This window comes from Lepidochelys kempii, chromosome 13 (assembly GCF_965140285.1).
Source record: "Lepidochelys kempii isolate rLepKem1 chromosome 13, rLepKem1.hap1, whole genome shotgun sequence".
Taxonomy (NCBI): Eukaryota; Metazoa; Chordata; order Testudines; family Cheloniidae; genus Lepidochelys; species Lepidochelys kempii.
The window spans coordinates 4,649,622-4,666,900 of NC_136392.1; the positions used below are offsets into that span (position 1 = coordinate 4,649,622).

General features: G+C 38.8%; 1 protein-coding gene across 5 annotated transcripts in view; it reads left to right on the forward strand.

Moving 5' to 3' along the window:
- DNAJC5 (DnaJ heat shock protein family (Hsp40) member C5) overlaps nt 1-15,807 on the forward strand; it is a 62,640-nt gene extending 46,833 nt beyond the window's left edge. For all 5 annotated transcript variants that reach the window (XM_073308940.2, XM_073308936.1, XM_073308938.1 and 2 more), the window contains 4 exons: nt 2,932-3,049; nt 4,507-4,720; nt 7,058-7,229; nt 8,259-15,807. In XM_073308940.2, coding sequence (XP_073165041.1) covers nt 2,943-3,049; nt 4,507-4,720; nt 7,058-7,229; nt 8,259-8,362 — 597 coding nt within the window. In that variant the 5' untranslated portion in view covers nt 2,932-2,942 and the 3' untranslated portion in view covers nt 8,363-15,807. The remainder of the gene's footprint in view (nt 1-2,931; nt 3,050-4,506; nt 4,721-7,057; nt 7,230-8,258) is intronic.
- The last annotated feature ends 1,472 nt before the right edge of the window (nt 15,808-17,279 follow it).

The window sequence follows — 17,279 nt, forward strand, 5'->3', positions numbered from 1 at the left end:
GCCCCTCACTGGTTTTCAGATGTAATTGAGATGGCATCTTAATATCTGCTACTTTTCCCACTCAGGAAGGATCTTCAGTTGCAGGCAGCTAAAACAAGGATAGTCCGAGGATCTCAGAAGAGCATTTTAGCTTCCAGGAAAGGATTGAAAAATAGGACATATTGGGCTTAAACCTCAAACAAAAATTTCAATGGCTGTAATTTCCAGCATTTTACTGACAAATGCAAGATGGTGTCCCACCAGGACATTGGAAGACTTTTTGGAGCAGACTCCTTGGCATCTAAATTTAGTGTTAAATACCCTAAATAAACCACTTGAACCTCTGTCCCAAATATCTGTTTCCACAAAAAATGTTTTTTCCAGTTGCCACTGCTTCAGCAAGAAGAGTTTCAGAACTAGAAGCTTTATCAGCTGAACCACAGTACTGCACTTTTCAGGAGGACAAAGTTGTTTTAAGAACTAATGCCGTTTTCATTCCCACAGTAAATTTGGTATTCCATAGGCGCAGGTCCTTTCATCTTTCTGTCAGCATCCAAGTCACACTATTAAAAATTATGGCATACACTGGTTGTCAGGAGACCACTGCAGATCTAATTTGAATGCACTAGCCTTTTCAGAATACTACTGTTGCTTTTTGTTTTATACTATTCATCAGTGAATTGATACCTTGGCTGCTTTCTTATATCCCCAGTGACTAAAATGGTGCATAGCAGAAGCTTACAAGGCCAGAAGCCTTCCTGCTCCCGCAAATGTCCATGCTTATTCTCTCAGTAATGGCTACTTCCGGGGCTGAAAGGTCATATGCATCCTACAAAGAGGGGAAACAGTCACTTGGTTGTCGGTACCCCTCTTTACAAAGTTTTACAAGCTGGATGTGCAAGCCTCGTGTGGCTTTCGATCAAGTGGTTCTGCATGCCATGGTACCACAATGACCAGACGGGAGGGAGTCTTACTCAATTGCATATTCTTAATTATACTATACGATCCTTGGCTATTTGCTGATATTGGATGTACCACCTCTATGGGATCTGTAGACCTCCCTTGTACAGAAGAATAGGAAAATGTATTTTAACTTACTGAAAGTTTCTTTTGTTCTAGTGGGAAGTTCTGCAGACTTGTCTTGCCCGTGACAAGCATTTTTCATTTCCAGGAGACTAATTTCCTTTTGCTCTCAGTTGCCATGCGTTAGGCCAGAATTAATACTTGTTCTGCTGTAAGAAATTTTAATATTAAGTTTCTGGTGTTTCAGTAAGCTGCTAATCCTTTGAGAATTTAATACATGAGCAACAGCTGTAAAAGCATCTTGAACTGATGGAGCCTGCAAGGGGATAGCCACTCCCATCTTGTCCTGATGGATCTGATTCTGCAATAGGAAACCACTGTAAGAGGTCTGTGGACTTCCCCATTAGAGGAAAGGAAAATTTTGGAGTTGTTCTATTTGCCAGTGAAGTAAGCAGTCATAAGTCAATACATGAATGGAGCAGATCTTTTGGATAGTCACTTTTTTCTAATGGTAATTGTATATCTAAGCATTTGAAATTCCTAATCCAATAGTAAGCAGATTTGAAATGGTCGGTGTCATAAAGTAGTTATGCTGCGTTCAGATTTGAATAACGTAACTGTTTAAACAAAAGGTCTCTCTTGAACTTTGCACTCCAACTTGTTTTTTCCCAAAATCTGTTACGGTATTTTGATTATGATTAATTAAACATCTGACTTTAGAATTTAGTTTTAAAAGTCAGAAGAAACCTTCAGTACAATACTTCTCAGTTAAATACTATGTGGTGAACTGGATGGCTGAGAGAGCTGGTAATGAGGTACAGAACCTTTTGTTTCTAGATCACCTATTGAATACAGCCCAGATTTGGTAGTGGTGGAAAATTACTGTCTAATGGCTGTTTGCTAACCTGAGCAAAAGTGGTGTTGGTTTTTTGGCTAAACCACTATCACAACTGCAAGCCTTGTTGGTGATCTCAGTGGAGAGGCCAGGGATTTAGTGAGCAGGGAAGAGATTGAATTGCTCTCAGCCATATATATACTATAGTTAGTGAGAGAGAGAGAGAGAGAGATTGTGTGTGTGTTTGTGTGTGTAATCAGGGTGAGGATTGACATACGTTGTTGGAATGATGTGGTGAAGCTTACACTACACCGTGCATGCTGTGGGTGACCAGAGGAATTCCTCTGTTCAAGCTGTCTATCTGACACCTTTCCTGAGTCTTTAAAGTTCATTTAACCAAGACAAGTAATTTATTATTTGTACTGTCAACACCTAGGAACCCTAGTCGTGGACCATGACTCCATTATGCTAGGAACTGAACAAACCCAGAACAAAAAGATGGTCTCAGCACACAAGCAGCCTAATTGTTGTCAAGTTTTTTTGTAGGCATTGTGGAAAAGGAGAGTGTTTAAGGAGAGATTTGGAGGAAGTTAATGAGGTAGTTTTATGAACGTTTAATTTATGCACATCAGCTGTTTACCTCAACTCGTTTCATGGTTCTGTAGCATCTGACTTTTCCATTTCATTACCTGGATTATAAATGAATGTGTTTAAGTAGAGTCTGAGTCTATGTTCTATCATAATGTTTATGTTGAGCCCCAGCTTCTAATTTTTCCCAGTTCCAGAAATGTGTAGTGGTTTTGATTTGCCTAGATTTATCCTGATAGTTTGTTGTTTTCCCCTGACAATGCAAAGCTGGAAGATCTAAGAAAGCAAGGTAAATAGCTTTGTTTGGAACTTTTAGCATCTCTTCAAAGCCCACTTATAATTTTTTTAAAGGAAAGATAAAAGTTCATATAAAAACTCTAGTGGAGTTGGCGGTTGATCATTGAACAAAGTCAGAGGTCTGGACTTTGTTTGGTTATAAGTATCTTTGTTTTAGATGGGATTTTCAATAGCTTTGCCCTAATGCATGGGGGGTTTCTTCCACTCAGGTTAGTTCAACATGGCAGACCAGAGGCAACGTTCGCTGTCTACCTCCGGAGAATCATTGTACCATGTCCTAGGACTGGATAAGAATGCCACTTCCGATGATATAAAAAAGTCATACAGGTAAAGGTTCAAATGTCTGGTCCCTGACACTTCACAGAGCATGTTTACTAACCGTTTCAGATAGTCCGAATGTCACGTTCAGTGTGTTATGTAGTCTGTGCTTATATTTATCAATACTCCTCATATTATTATATTACTAAATATAATACTTATATTTACACAATACTTGTGTCAGCAATGTATTATCAGTATCAGTGAAAATCAGTTAACATTTTTTCACATTAAACTTTAAATACTAATTTTTTAAAATCCAGATTTGACTTTTAACCTTAAAAAACAAAAAAAACCTGAAACTGCTTTGCATTGTCCAATTTTTTTAATCTTATTTTTTTGGGGAGAAAAAAATCACAATACTGTTCTTGTATTTAATTGCTACTCATAAATATTGTGCTACAGTTCAGTATGGTTATAGTTAACAAATGGCAGTGGTTTGAACATTACACTAGGGGTCAGTAGTAATCTTGGCTTGTGAGTGCTCTTGAGAGAAAATAGTTTTCCTTTTATTTTTGTCCCTTTTTTCTCACGAAAGCTTATGCTCAAATAAATTTGTTAGTCTCTAAAGTGCCACAAGTCCTCCTTTTCTTTTTGAAGTGTAGTTTGGTGGCATTACCCTAATTTTGTACCACAGAATTACAATGGCCCAAATAAAGTATGGACGATTGGTTTCTCTTTTCATGTCTATTAATAGGTTATTTTACCGGTTTTTCTTCAGAGATTCTTTTTATTCTCTTCTGAGTGTCTGAACTTTCAAATTTAAACAGAACCCAAAGATCAAAAGAACCTTTTGTTCCTGAATTCAGTGACTTCAACAGGCTATATACACTTCCAGATCCGTTGAAGCCATGTTGCTGAAAACTTAATGGAGTCTATAATTTTCTGATATCTGTTAACTGTGAAAGTTAATTCCACCACAAGGACATCTTGAATTGAACAATAGGCTGTTTCTGCACAGTGATTTGAGCACTGATCCCAAATAATTGTCAGTTCTATTTTTAGTTTGCTAGACGTTGCAGGTTAGATGTGGCAGCATTCTCAGATGTGGCCTTCAGAACCCTGTCTTAGATTTGTTGCGCATTCTATTCTGTTATGTATGCCCCCTTTCATTTGGAGCATTGCTACTGAGAACTTAACAGTACAAATTGCTAGATCAGATGAGCAGAAAAGAAAGCTTCCTCTGTCTTTGTACTGAAGTCTCAATCTGAAATTCATCCTGTGAGCTCCACTAGGCTAGTGGTATAGACCATGTAGAAAGATTACAGTTTTGTTACCATCTAAAGGAGACTCAGTGGGGCAATGGAAAGGTAGAAGTGAAGTAAATCATAATTCTGTAAATACTCTTTCCTGAGACTGGAGAGCCTGTCAGATTTGATGGGAGGAAAGATGGACAGGTCAATCTACCTCTTGTAGTAGGATGAATTGCAAAAAAGCACCTGAGAATTTTTTCCCCCACTCCACAGGAAACTTGCATTGAAATATCATCCTGATAAGAACCCAGATAATCCAGAGGCTGCAGATAAATTTAAAGAGATCAACAATGCACATGCAATATTGACTGATGCCACAAAACGAAACATATATGATAAGTATGGCTCTTTGGGCCTGTACGTAGCAGAGCAGTTTGGAGAGGAGAATGTGAACACATACTTCGTCCTATCCAGCTGGTGGGCAAAGGTAAATGAAATAAAGATTTTTTTTTGCATTTATTCTGAACAGATGCTTAGCCATTCAATGGGTACTGTACCAATATTGGTAATTGGATATTCGTGGTATTTTATTTCATTTATTTGATATATCTGGCACCTATCCAGAACTTTAGACAGATCCCAACATTTAAAACACCATTAGAAAATCTGTTTTTATGCAATACTTTTTATCCATCAATTTTCCAGTTACAAATTCCCAATTAATAGACTCTCCCACAAAGAACTGCACACCATAGCTAGTCATTTAATAGAATCACACCTCAGTCACCCTCCAGTTTCCTTTGCCTGTAAACCCTCAACCTCCCTAAGTGATTAAGAGAAAATAAAATAAGCAGTGTGCCCAGGAAGATTAACATATCTGAGCTCTCGTAGACCATGGAGAATGCCCTTCCATTTGTGTTGAGGTCTCTAGTTTAGGCATCTGCATTGATCTTAACTGTGACAACGTGGTCAAGGAAAGAGAGGGGGTCCTTTAAGCAACCAGGTTCCGAAACATTTTAAGGTTTAATAGACTAAAACAGGCACTTAGATAACTGCCCAGAAATGTATTGTTCATCAGTATCTGTCTGCATATTGGTGGTGTGCACTTCCTGAGTGCTGCTCAACAGCTAGGCGACAGCATTCTGCACTATCTTGATCTTCCACAGCGTCTCAGTGTGCTACTGCAGGTAGGCCTATCACAGTAATCTGTCTTAAGTGACACAGGCACAAATAACAGTAGCCAGTTCTGCATCATAGTGAGATGCAGATAGAAGCGATGTTTGGTTGTGGGTGGTGTTTTTTTGTTTATTTTTTTGTTTTTGTTTTTTTAAGCAACAGCTGCTACTAGACTTTACAAAAATATCCCTGGACCTAGTAAATTCCAAGATTGCAAACTTGAGCCACAAATCAGAAACACACTCCCTTAAACAGGCAAGCTCACTAAGTATTCCCATCTTCTCCCTCAACACCCACCATTTCTTCAGCCAGTTTGCTCTAATCCACTTTTCAATTTCATAGACAATGGATTATTTATTTATTCTGCTGCACCCAGCCAGTTCTGAAGTGATGGAAACAGAGCTGAATATTGTTGTAGTCAGTAACACTGTAGCTCGTGTCCTCCTGAACTCTTAATAGTCTTATATGCACATTGAAGAGGAGATGTAATAAATCTTATGTGGAGAGTTTCTGGCAATAAACATTGCCAGTTTCCAAGAATCATTGTATTTTACTTGATTCATGTTTATATTGCTGCACTCAGATGCATGCAAACCCTGAAATGCAATTGTGAGATCTTTACTACTCAGGAATTTAGAGCATTTAAAAGAAAATATGAGATGTGAGTTATATATAATCTATAAATCATTCTCTTTTTTTGGAGGGCGGATGATAATGTTTGTCATATGCAAATATATCATGATTAATTATATTTCTTAGGAGCCACTTGATTCTTAGTAGGAATCTGAACTCTTCTAGCTCACTGTGCTTTAGTACAGTGACATTACTTACCATTCTACGTGGTTGATTAAGATTGTTTTCCAGTCTTGATGATTCAGGCATTGGGTATGTTTTCCTGCGTAGTTGCCAGCACCTTCATCTCCTGACTCCTTTGGGGTGAGAAAATAGTTGTATCACTGATGGATCGGTGACTGGATAATTGGCTGAAATAAAAGAACCCTCTCGGTTCGCAATGCAAAAAGAGTTGCATTTTACCATCAGTGGGTGCCACTATGAACACCACAGGCACCTGGAGAGGGGCAAGACAAGACGAACTCCTATTAGTATTTCATGAGTGGTTCTTAGCCTTATCTACACTTTAGGATGCAGCTGAAACAGTAGTTCATTATACTCCAATTTCAGGAATTTTTTTTTCAGGATGCAGTATTCTGCTGTGAATAATGTACGAGTCTTATCTTTAAGTAGTGTTGCTTTGTCCCTTTGTATCCTGACCCTAGGCCCTCTTTGGGGAGGGGGTGGAGAGGAGAAGATTCCTTTAATTTGCTTTGCCTCTAGAGTGCTTCTCCTCAGGTTCCTCTTCCTGTGTATCCAGTCCTTCTCAGCAGCCCAGTGTTCACACTGGACTAGAATGTTAATGACTATTTTCTTAATTAGGAAATAAAATACTGCATATTCGTATTTGTTTGATTCTGTTCCAGTGACGAGCCTGATGTCCAAAGCAGCTGGATCTCTGTTTATATAATTAACCCATTTAAACTGACCTCTTCTGTAGTTAGAGCTCTAGGTTAGGTAACAGGAGCTATCCACTTTGTTAGAAGATGCAGCTTATGTGTTGTGTACATTCTTTCTGTTCCTCTCCTTTCTGCAGGCCCTGTTTGTGTTCTGTGGGCTCATCACAGGCTGCTACTGCTGTTGCTGTCTGTGTTGCTGCTGTAACTGTTGCTGTGGAAAGTGTAAACCTAAACCTCCTGAAGGCAGCGAGCAGGAATACTATGTCTCTCCAGAGGACTTGGAGGCACAGTTACAGTCGGACGAAAGGGGTAAGTTTCATTAACAGCAGGTGAGGAATAGGTCATTGGAGATGGGGTAGCTGAAGTAATAAACCAGACAGATTCTTGTGCTTATGTGTAGTGGCCCTTTACACGGAAAGCACATTAAGTTAAATGTCACAGCAGCTGTGCAAACCGCCTCAGGCATGTGGGAAGAAGGATTCTTCCCCATATAAGCATGTCCAATATGATCAGTCAACACAAAATCTGAGCTTTCATTTTAAAATTGTTTATATCCGTGCAAACCTTGCGTTCTGTTCATGTTTTTTTACTGATGCCTCAGCTGCTGGGCTGTGTACCGCTTTCTTCTTGAATTATGGACAGAGTGAGCAAATGAAGGAGCAGCTTTAACATCCTCTGTTGAATTGCTGAGGCTCCTAGCTCCTCTAGACTCCAACTACCATGGAGCTATGGGGCGGATGATCTACCTCACTCCACCTTTTCTGCTGCTTTGCAGCCTCCTCTCCTCACTAGGCTTAGACTCTTCTACCCAGTTCCCACAGATATCAGCTCTAGGCCCAGAGAGGGGAACAGAAAGTACCTGGTTGCTTATCTTCCAGGGATGGGCCAGAGACCCTAGCAGCTGTTAATGAGTGAAAATATTATCTTTCAGTCTTTAGCTGATCAGTGCATGGTGCTATGTAAACTTATTTCTTTGAGGCAAGAAAATGATTTTGAGTTAAAAGGAAATAGCCTGAGTTGGGTATTATGATTTAGTTCACTTAGTCTGGAATTAATGCTTTTAAGAGGGAAATCAGTAATGGCTGCTCTATGCATGCATGGCTCTTGATAGGTAAATTAAAACACCATTACTTCAAATAAAGTACCTAGCATGCAGGTGTTCTCATTTGATTTGAACTCCAACTGAAAATAATGAATTAAGATAGTGCTTCAGAAGAGAGGGTGTGGAAGTGTACTGTTGATACTGTTGCTGAGAAGTGTGATTGCCTGCTGCTTGCCAAAAATTAATGGAAACTATTTTCCCCAGTGCAATAAAACATTGCTTTCACTTCTTTTCAGAGGCCACAGACACACCTATTGTGATACAACCAGCATCAGCCTCAGAGACGACCCAGCTCACAACCGACTCTCACCCCAGCTACCACACTGATGGATTTAACTAAGTTAAGGAAACACTGATTTAGAATGGATAAATAAATACATGGCCAACTCAACACTAGAATCATGAACATTAGAAATAGTGAATGGGGAGGAAAAAAAGTTTTGCCAGAGTAAGAAGGCAGCCTCCAACCTGCTGAGAATATTTTGTAATCCCTTCAGCCTTTTGTCACCTTCAGTGTCGTATCTTGATGATACATGAAGTGCTGTAGCATGCAGTATTTAAAGCAGTTTAGCTATGGTCTTATTTGTTTGTTTTTTCCTTTTTTATAGCATGTATGGAGTTATGTTAAATGTCTGTTTGTGTTATGTATTGAGGAGTTTTCACAATAAGAGTATGATGGAGACATTCTGCATTTTAAGCAGTGATACCAGCCTAAAACAAGATCTTTTTAAAAGTGAGTAAAATCAGTCACAAGCTGCTCTGCTTCCATACAGTTGAACTGTGAAGACCATAGAGCTCATCATTTTTATGAGTGCCACAAAGATCTTAAGATTTTTGTTTCTAGCCCTTCCTGTCTCTCCCTGCACCTCTATCTAAGCAAGTTTACAATGCAAAGAACTGAAAAAACACCAACATGATAGGGCAGGAATTCTTTAATGCCGGTTTTCAGCCTAAATAAAACTGCCCTGGACATGCTTCCCTTATTTATGATTTTTACTCTTCAGACATTAAATTGATGGACAGCTCCTTATGCATAATGGGAATTCTCTGATAGTATAGGCCCAAAATGTAGGTTGTGACAAAAACCAAATGTTAGAATTATTTTTAGGGACTTTTTTTATTTCAAGCTGAAGCTGTTTGTCTGAGTTTAAGCATTCCCCTGCAGTATTTATTTCAGCCTCTTGTTAGTGCATGAGAATCTTAAAGTGAAACTGATTAGTCCGTTTTCATTATCCAAGTGAAGGAAACACAAAGTAAACAAATAGCAGCAATGGTGGAAAGCAAATTAGATTTTTAAAATGCTCTTTTAATAATCTAAAATGCTATTAGTAAGACCGTTAGGAACACTTTTTTAAAAAAATGCTTTTAAGCTGACCATGTCCCTTTAACTTTGTCATGAACAACTTTTTGGAATATGTAAATGGCTATTTAAGAACAAAACACCTCACTTTGTGTTTATCTCAAATAATAGTTTGCACACAGTATTCTGTTTAGATTTGTTTGTTTACACATTTTATTTTTCTTCACATAAATTATTGTGGAAACTATTAAACAGTTTCCTGTGCTATCTTGAAATCAAATCATGTCTGAATAATGTTTAAAACTGTAGTTTAATTTGTGAATTTTAGGTTTGCTCAGCTGTCACAGAAGCATTTACTTTGCAGCTGATATATTTTGATTTTAACAGATTTCTCTTTAGAAAATGTTGAATAAGGATTTAGGGGAACAACTAGTAAACTTATACACAGGGAGCTTTCGGTAGTTAGTTATGCCTCTTCTGCTTTGATCTTTTATGTCTATATCACTTCTCCTCTCTTCCCTTTGCATCTGTTTCTTCACATCACATGCCCCCACCACACACTTTTTCAGGCCCTACAAAGTGACTGACATCCTTCCAGCCAACATTCCCTTTGGGACTCTTCCATTCTGCTCTTTCACAAGGCAGAGGGGTCACTTTGGAGAAAGTGCTTAGCACTGCTCAAGTCTCCCTGCCAGCCTAAAGAAGAAGAGCCCAGGAACTGAACTAAGGTCTCTTGCCATAGCAGGGAAAGCACTACAATTGGGCTAACCTTGCATAGTTTCTTTGTTATTGAAGGCTGTAGCTTGTGCCTTGTAAAGATGTGCAGAAATGTCCATGTGAATATCCTTCACTATAACCTTGCACATAGTGAAAGATTAATTAAAACCTCTGGCTTGAAATCCTGCCAAACATATTAGCCAAAAAAGATTTCAACTCTCCATGCTGAATCAGGTTGTTCTAAAAGCAGACTTTTCCCCCCTAATAACTGCTGGTTCATGAACACAATTGCATGCATGGAAGTCTGATGCAAGCAAAAGTGTGCTTTTGACTATGTTGGATCCTGGTGTGGTATCAAAAGGGAATCTGTCATTCTACTTAACTAAACAGATTTTAGCTACCATAGACATTTATGAGCCATTTCCCCCTGTAGCATTTGAGTAAAGTTGGTAATCCTACAAACTTGAAGTTACTTGGACACTATTACCAGCATATCTTGGGCTACCAGTGATTTACTGCTCTGCTCTTTGTTTCAGTACTTAGTATCAGGAAAAGGCCTGTGTTGCTGTTTCAAGAGATCAGTCACAAACTGATCTTAGATCCTTGCTTAAGTAAAGACTTTATTTAACTGCTTTGGATGGGGAATAAATTAAGTTTCCAGATCAAAACTAGGGTCCCAGTGGCCTTGTATAGACTCTACCTAAACCTGTACTTAATGTTATGTTCTACTCTGGAGTACATTAGGATATATATGCAAACTTAATTCCCTAAAAGCTTACTGGCCAAAGCTGCTTTTGTGGTCTGAACATCTCAGTGAATGCTACTGGGTAGACGTTAACTATACATTTATCTGCATAGCTGACAAAAGGGGCTGGTAAAATGAGGGAGAGACTCTTTCCGCATATATTAATTACACTGCAGAATATTCTTCCTTCCTCTGGTCTAGAACAACTGATGCAAAACATCAGTTCATTTGAATTGTCACTTTATTGTGAAGAAGTTGTGACTCCTTGTATCAGGGATCCAAGTTAGTTTTGATCTTTAGTTAGTTTTGAAATTACAGATGCTATTTCTTAGTTTCCGTAGCACTTCATTTGCGTCAGTAAACATCATCAGGATGTTTCCATGTGCAATGTAAGAATTAAATGCAGGACGAGGCTTCTTAACTCTAGCTTCAAACTCCACTGAAGTCACTTGCTGCATTCTTTGTAAACAATGTCACAGTGTAGGAGCCCTGTGTACTTTTAAATACGAACTAACCTTAAAACTGAAATTGAGGAAGATCAGAAAATCGAAGTTAAAGATGACACCTCAGTTCATGTTCTGCACTGTTTGGAAAAAGAGCCATGAAAGGGTACATTTAAAAGTGCACCACAATGGTGTTAGGGGAGGAAAAAAAACCCAAGATTCAGACTTGTAACACATTTATATATACTTGATTATCCACTACATAAGTCCATAATTTCCTCCTTTCTAATTACCTAGCAAGACCCAAATTCAGAAAGTGGTAGTTTCCTTTCAACAGTTGATGTGTCCACATCCATCTACAGTAAATTAGCAGACCATGCATCATTGTATGTGCTTATGTTGTAAGGGAAACACCAGAACTCTGATCTCAGGACATAGTGCACTCCCTCCCTTACTTTTTAACATCTTAAATCTTTTCAACGTAAGATTTGTTGCAGGAGTGTCATCCCTTTTTTCCCTGACTGCTCAGTTTTTATATGAAACACGTGGTTATTTTAAATGTAGTTTGTTATTTCAGAAAAGGATGTTAAACTGCATTATGTATCCAGAAGACTTGAAAGTTATCCATTCTCCTTTTCATCTTTGTTTTTTATTTAAAAAAGGGCCCTGCCAATAAATAACTTGCCACATTTATTTTTAATTGACATATACATTATACATAAACACCACAAGTCTAAAACTACTGCTTGCACTTTTATAATTGCAAAATGGCCAAAGTTTGTACACACACCCAGGGAGTACAAAATGTAAATAGTGGTTCCTTAGCTAAAATCTTACATGCTAAGCAGCAGCAAACATTTCCAAACTTTATGGGATGACTGCATTATACTTACCAGAATTGGAATAGCAGCTTCACTTGAAGGCTAGAACAGGCACCAAAGCCTGGGAAATAAAAAAGGAAGTCAACTTAAAGGCCATTGTTACTGGCTTAGATGCAGAATGTTTCTTTCCAAAACACTTAACCTAAGCAGCTTTGTTCTGTGTTAAGTGTATTGCCAGAGACTTAAACTTAAGGTTTTTTTAAAAGTTACACTATAAGAGAAAGTTTCTCTGTTTCCTGAGGTCTTTGTTTCGGTTATTTAGTCGTTCCCATCCAGCTCATAAAATCTATTCAGAGCACTAGCTCCCTTAGTAGATAGAAACATAACCGCTTGGTATCTAGGAGGTGGGATTTTTGAGACAGCCCAGTCTGGGGAGTACCCTAATGAGTGATATTAAGGACCACTGACTTTACTTCCAAGTTTTGTTGTGACTCCTAGAGAGGATATGTAAACAAAGCAGCTCTTCAGTATCAGCGAATACTTACATACCATCAGTTTTTCATAACGGCAGAACTGCCATTGAAGTAGCTGGTGATGGATTTACTGTACCCCATTCTTCCTCTGGATGTGGAAATCCCCAAACTTCATCTAGAGCAACAAATGATGAGTCAAAATCTTCACTTTAAGTGAATGAAGGGGCACTGTGCCTGTTAAATGCCAGTTTAATTTCATTGGTAATGTATGTAGGAAGTTAACTATTTATCTGTATTTAAATTTGTTTATGTAAACGTCTTAATGGCATTTGATATGTAGATTTCTGCTAATTCCATGCAGTAACATTTTAGAGCCATATCTTCAGTCTTATTTTTAGATTTGTAACATTTTTAAACTGCTTTAGATATTAGTGCTCAGTGTTTAAAATGTATGATGCTTTTTGAGATTTATATGTGCAGAACCTGTTCAGAAAGAAGATGTTAATGTGGTACTAGAACAAGGTACTAAGTCTTTCAACAATGTTGTGGTAGAGGGACAACAATTTTTAAAACCCATTCTGTCAGAGCCAGTTTACACTACAGATATAACTAAGTTAGGGAGCTGATTGAAGTTTGTTCCTGATCCATTTTTTTTTTACTAGGGTCATTTTATGTAGTGTGGTGGGACCTGTGTGTGCTTTTACAGGGCTAGACTTTGAGTATTGGTAGTGTACACCGGCCCTGAAAGAGGTGCCCTGTGCCCTTAAAATCTGTCTGATCCCCTTCAGTGTTCTCGACATTTCCAAATAATTTAGGAAATGTGTTCGTGCTGCAGTTTTCCCTGCCTAGTGCAACTGGATATTGGCTTGGCTTTTACACAGGATCCTGGCTAGGTAGATTGATAGGCTTCTGCCGCTTTGCAGTTCCTCCATCTTACTGACCCCTCTGGGTGCTGTTCAGCCTGCATTAATCCTTGGACTGGAGCACTGAAACCCAGCTCCTGTACAGATGTTTATAGTGTGAGGTTAGTATGAATTGAACATGCATAACCATTTGAACGCCACTGCTCCCTTCCATAGAGGGGGCCTTCTAGTTTGTAGTGTACCACTGAACTGCTTATACACCTTAAAAGAAATACCACTGATAGCTTGGAAAGTTTAATTTTGTTGGCTATATTGGGAAGGGAAAAGACAGGAAATCTTGTCAGTGTTCAAGTCCTATGAGAACTGATAGTCTGTTTCACATACTGCATTTGGAGACTTCACTGTTATCTAAATGAGAGACTACAAGCCTGAAGTCCCTGTTTCATTCCAAGAAGGTGCTTTCCTCAAAGGCTAAGCTACATCAGGGCAACTGTTTGTCTCTTGCCCGCCATGCCAAACTCCATAATTCGGGAAGACACATTTTCATTTGGAAGAAAAATGCCAATATTCCATGCACCATTCTGTTTATTCCTCGAGGGAAATGCTGGGTATTGGTAGGTTACATTCAGCTGTAACCCGAATAGATTGCTCAAGAATTAATGGCTGTCTTCTTCCCTACTACATTTTCACAACCAACAAAGAATGTTTCCTTGTTGTTGTTTGTGGATGATTGCTGATTATATTTTGTGTGCAGCATGGGTTTCCAAAAGACTTGACTTATTTGAACCCTGTCAACTGCCCTTTGATCCTGTCCCAGGAGACTGTGTGACTGGAGGTGTAACAAAAAACATTGATAGTTCCTGATTCCTGTGCTGGTTTTAGCTACACTGTACCCTGTGCAGTGTGGGATTCAATGTAGTTTGCAAATCAAGGAGGTCCAAACCTTGTGCTGTAAGTATGGGATTGCAATATTGTGTGTGTGTGTGTGTATGCACATATGTATATATTTATACAACGTGTGTGCACCTGGTACTGCTGCTGTCTTTCTTTGGTGGTAAAACACGAAATTTGCTTCCCAGCACTGCTCTTATGAACTCTCAGCCAGACAAGTGAAGAAGTTAGTTTTGTGTGCCCAGAATCAGAACTTCTCCTTTCAGCTGCAGGAAAAAGAAATAGATCTGTGAGTGAATGACAGGTGAAGGAAAAAAATGAACAGATCCTGTTGTATAAATAGAATTAGGTAAAGTATTTGAGTAAGAATGTCATGCCATATGTAAGGGGGGTAAAAATCCTCTCAGCTTCTGTGTGTCCACAAAGTCTTCCCTCCTTGCTAGAATGACTGGCTGTATCTTGAATAATAAGATGCCTTTGCACTGTCTGGTTGAGGAATCCCATTTTTTGTTGCTTACAGACAGACTGACTTCAGAAGGGTGGCATGGAATTCATTATGAATTGTGAGGTAAAACTAGTGGTGACTTGAAAGCCACACAGATTGTGGCCAGTGTTCATATTACTACCACCAAATTACTTCTAGTCATCTTGGTTAGAGAATGCCAGGTGGTCCTTCTTGGGCCCCATGTCCCTGAAGGTGTTGCTTAGCATGAACACAAAGTACATGCACAAATCACATTTGGTTTTTCTATTTGCTAATGGCAATCAGCACAAATGTGAAAATCTATAGGGATCAAGGAGGGGTTCCTTTTGCTACTTAAATGTTTGAACTGACATATGTGTCTGTCACAATAGATGGACCTTGACATTTGCCCAGTTCAGAAAACTTTTGCTGTTGAGGTTTCCTTTTTTGGTGCATGTGTGCCACTTAAGCCAATTGCTGTCATTCCATTCATTCTGCCACATCCCCTCCTTCTTCTCCTTTTTGAGGTAGGAGAGGAGAGGCTACTGGTTTGCCTGGTCACTGACATCCAACAAGGTTTATATTTGTTTTGCATGTGAGCAAGGACCTGAGATAAGCAATTCACTATGGGTTTGTCATATCAGCCTCTTCTGAAGCCTGTGGGAGCTGAAGATGTAATGAGAGAATGCATTTCACATTTGCACTGTTTTTCAGCTCTGGTGGGGTGAGGGAAAAGCCCTTGTTTAAAAAATGTTAGCAGTTGTAAAAACAAAGGATTAAAGCATCTGAAAAGCAATTATATATGTATAGACATATATATATTTTGTTATGTAACTAAAGGACCATACTTTGAATTGTATGTAAGTAAATGTGGCTGTCTGAACTTTGTGGATTGTAACACTCGATACTACTGAGCTCCTGTACATACATACATACGGTTAAAGCAGAAGGAATTATTTTATGTTTTAGCATGGTAATTTGTGTAATGTATGTCTCAGTATAAACTAAAATAAAGATTGCTAAATTATCTGAAACCACTGTTGTAAAATAAATGTTTTCAATGCAGAAACATTTGTTTGGGTTTTTTCTTTCCATCTTTAATGCAGCCTTCTTTGGCTACCAAGAGCATCACTTTGCAATGTCAACCACAGCACAGAGGATGTTACCTAGCACCTTTGAACACTTGTCCACATCATGAACCTCACCACACACTTTGTGGTTGCTACTCAGAAGAGACTGGAATAGTAGGGGTGTTTAGGTTGGATTTCAGGTGAAGGTGGAGTTTTGTTTGTACTTGATTTCACTAAAGGTTTTCCCGTTACTGAATGTGCACAGACCTGTTGGCTCTTGACTTGTGAATATTTAAATCTCCTCCTTAAAATAACCTGGTTTAGGATTCCCTTACACTGGTGTTTCTCAATTTTCCTCACCTTTGGCCCCCAAATCACCATTTTTTTTCTCCCGTAACTCTACATTCCAGCATCTATTGTGCTGTTTTGGTTCAAAAGGCTTTTGTGATATGTAATGCAACGTTAAATTTTAGTTCCTTGTGTCATACATGCAAAAAGTAGGCAAATTTAAATATTGAACATGTAAAATACGTGAAGACAACTTAAATTTTCAAAAGGAAAAAAAAATGCAAAACCTCTCATAAATGGCCAAAATTGTTGCATATACTTATAAGGCTTTACCAATACATAGTTGGTTTTCCCAGAATTACATATGAAAATAAACCCCTTGACACACATTTATTCTCAAGTTTGTTTGCTTTTATGAATTTTTTGTACATGTGATCAGATTGGCATTCTATTAATCTTAAAAAAAAATTCATGAAGGATTACTCCGTTAATCATATAACAAGAGACCATTTGAATAAAATGGGAACTAGCATACATCATGTGAAGCTTGTCCGCTAGCACATCATATCTTTGCCTTGATAGAGCTAAGAATTCATAGGGTGTGGAAAACTGTTAAGTTTGCCTGTCTGTCAAGAACACATTGAAAAGGAGAGGTTTCTTCTGTCTCAGGTAAATACATGGTCTCCGACTCCATACTATCTGAGCACCTCACAATCTTTTAATGTATTTATCCTCACAACACCCTGTGAGGTAGGGCAGTGCGATTGTCCCCCTTGTACAGATGGGGAAACTGAGGCAGAGAGGCTAAGTGACTTTCCAAGGTTATTCAGGAGGGTTGTGGCAGGGACTTGAGCCCAGCTCTCCCAAGTTGTAGGCTAGTGCTCTAACCACTGGATCATCCTTCCTCACTTTGCAACCTCTTATGTAAGTCCCAGTAATGAGTGCTGTGCAAGATCAAGATTTATCCTCTAGTTAGTTGACTGCTGCTGTGGTCGGGAGTAGCCATTGTGCAACCCTCTCTCCATCCCATAATCAAATGGCTGAGCTTTTCTCCTGACTATTCTTTTAACTGCTCTCAATCTCACATTTGTTTATATTTCAGCAGCACCCAAAGGTTGCTAGTCAGATTTTCCTTGCACTAGGGAAACCCCTGTGCCAAAGAGCTTATGCGTACTGTGTGCCT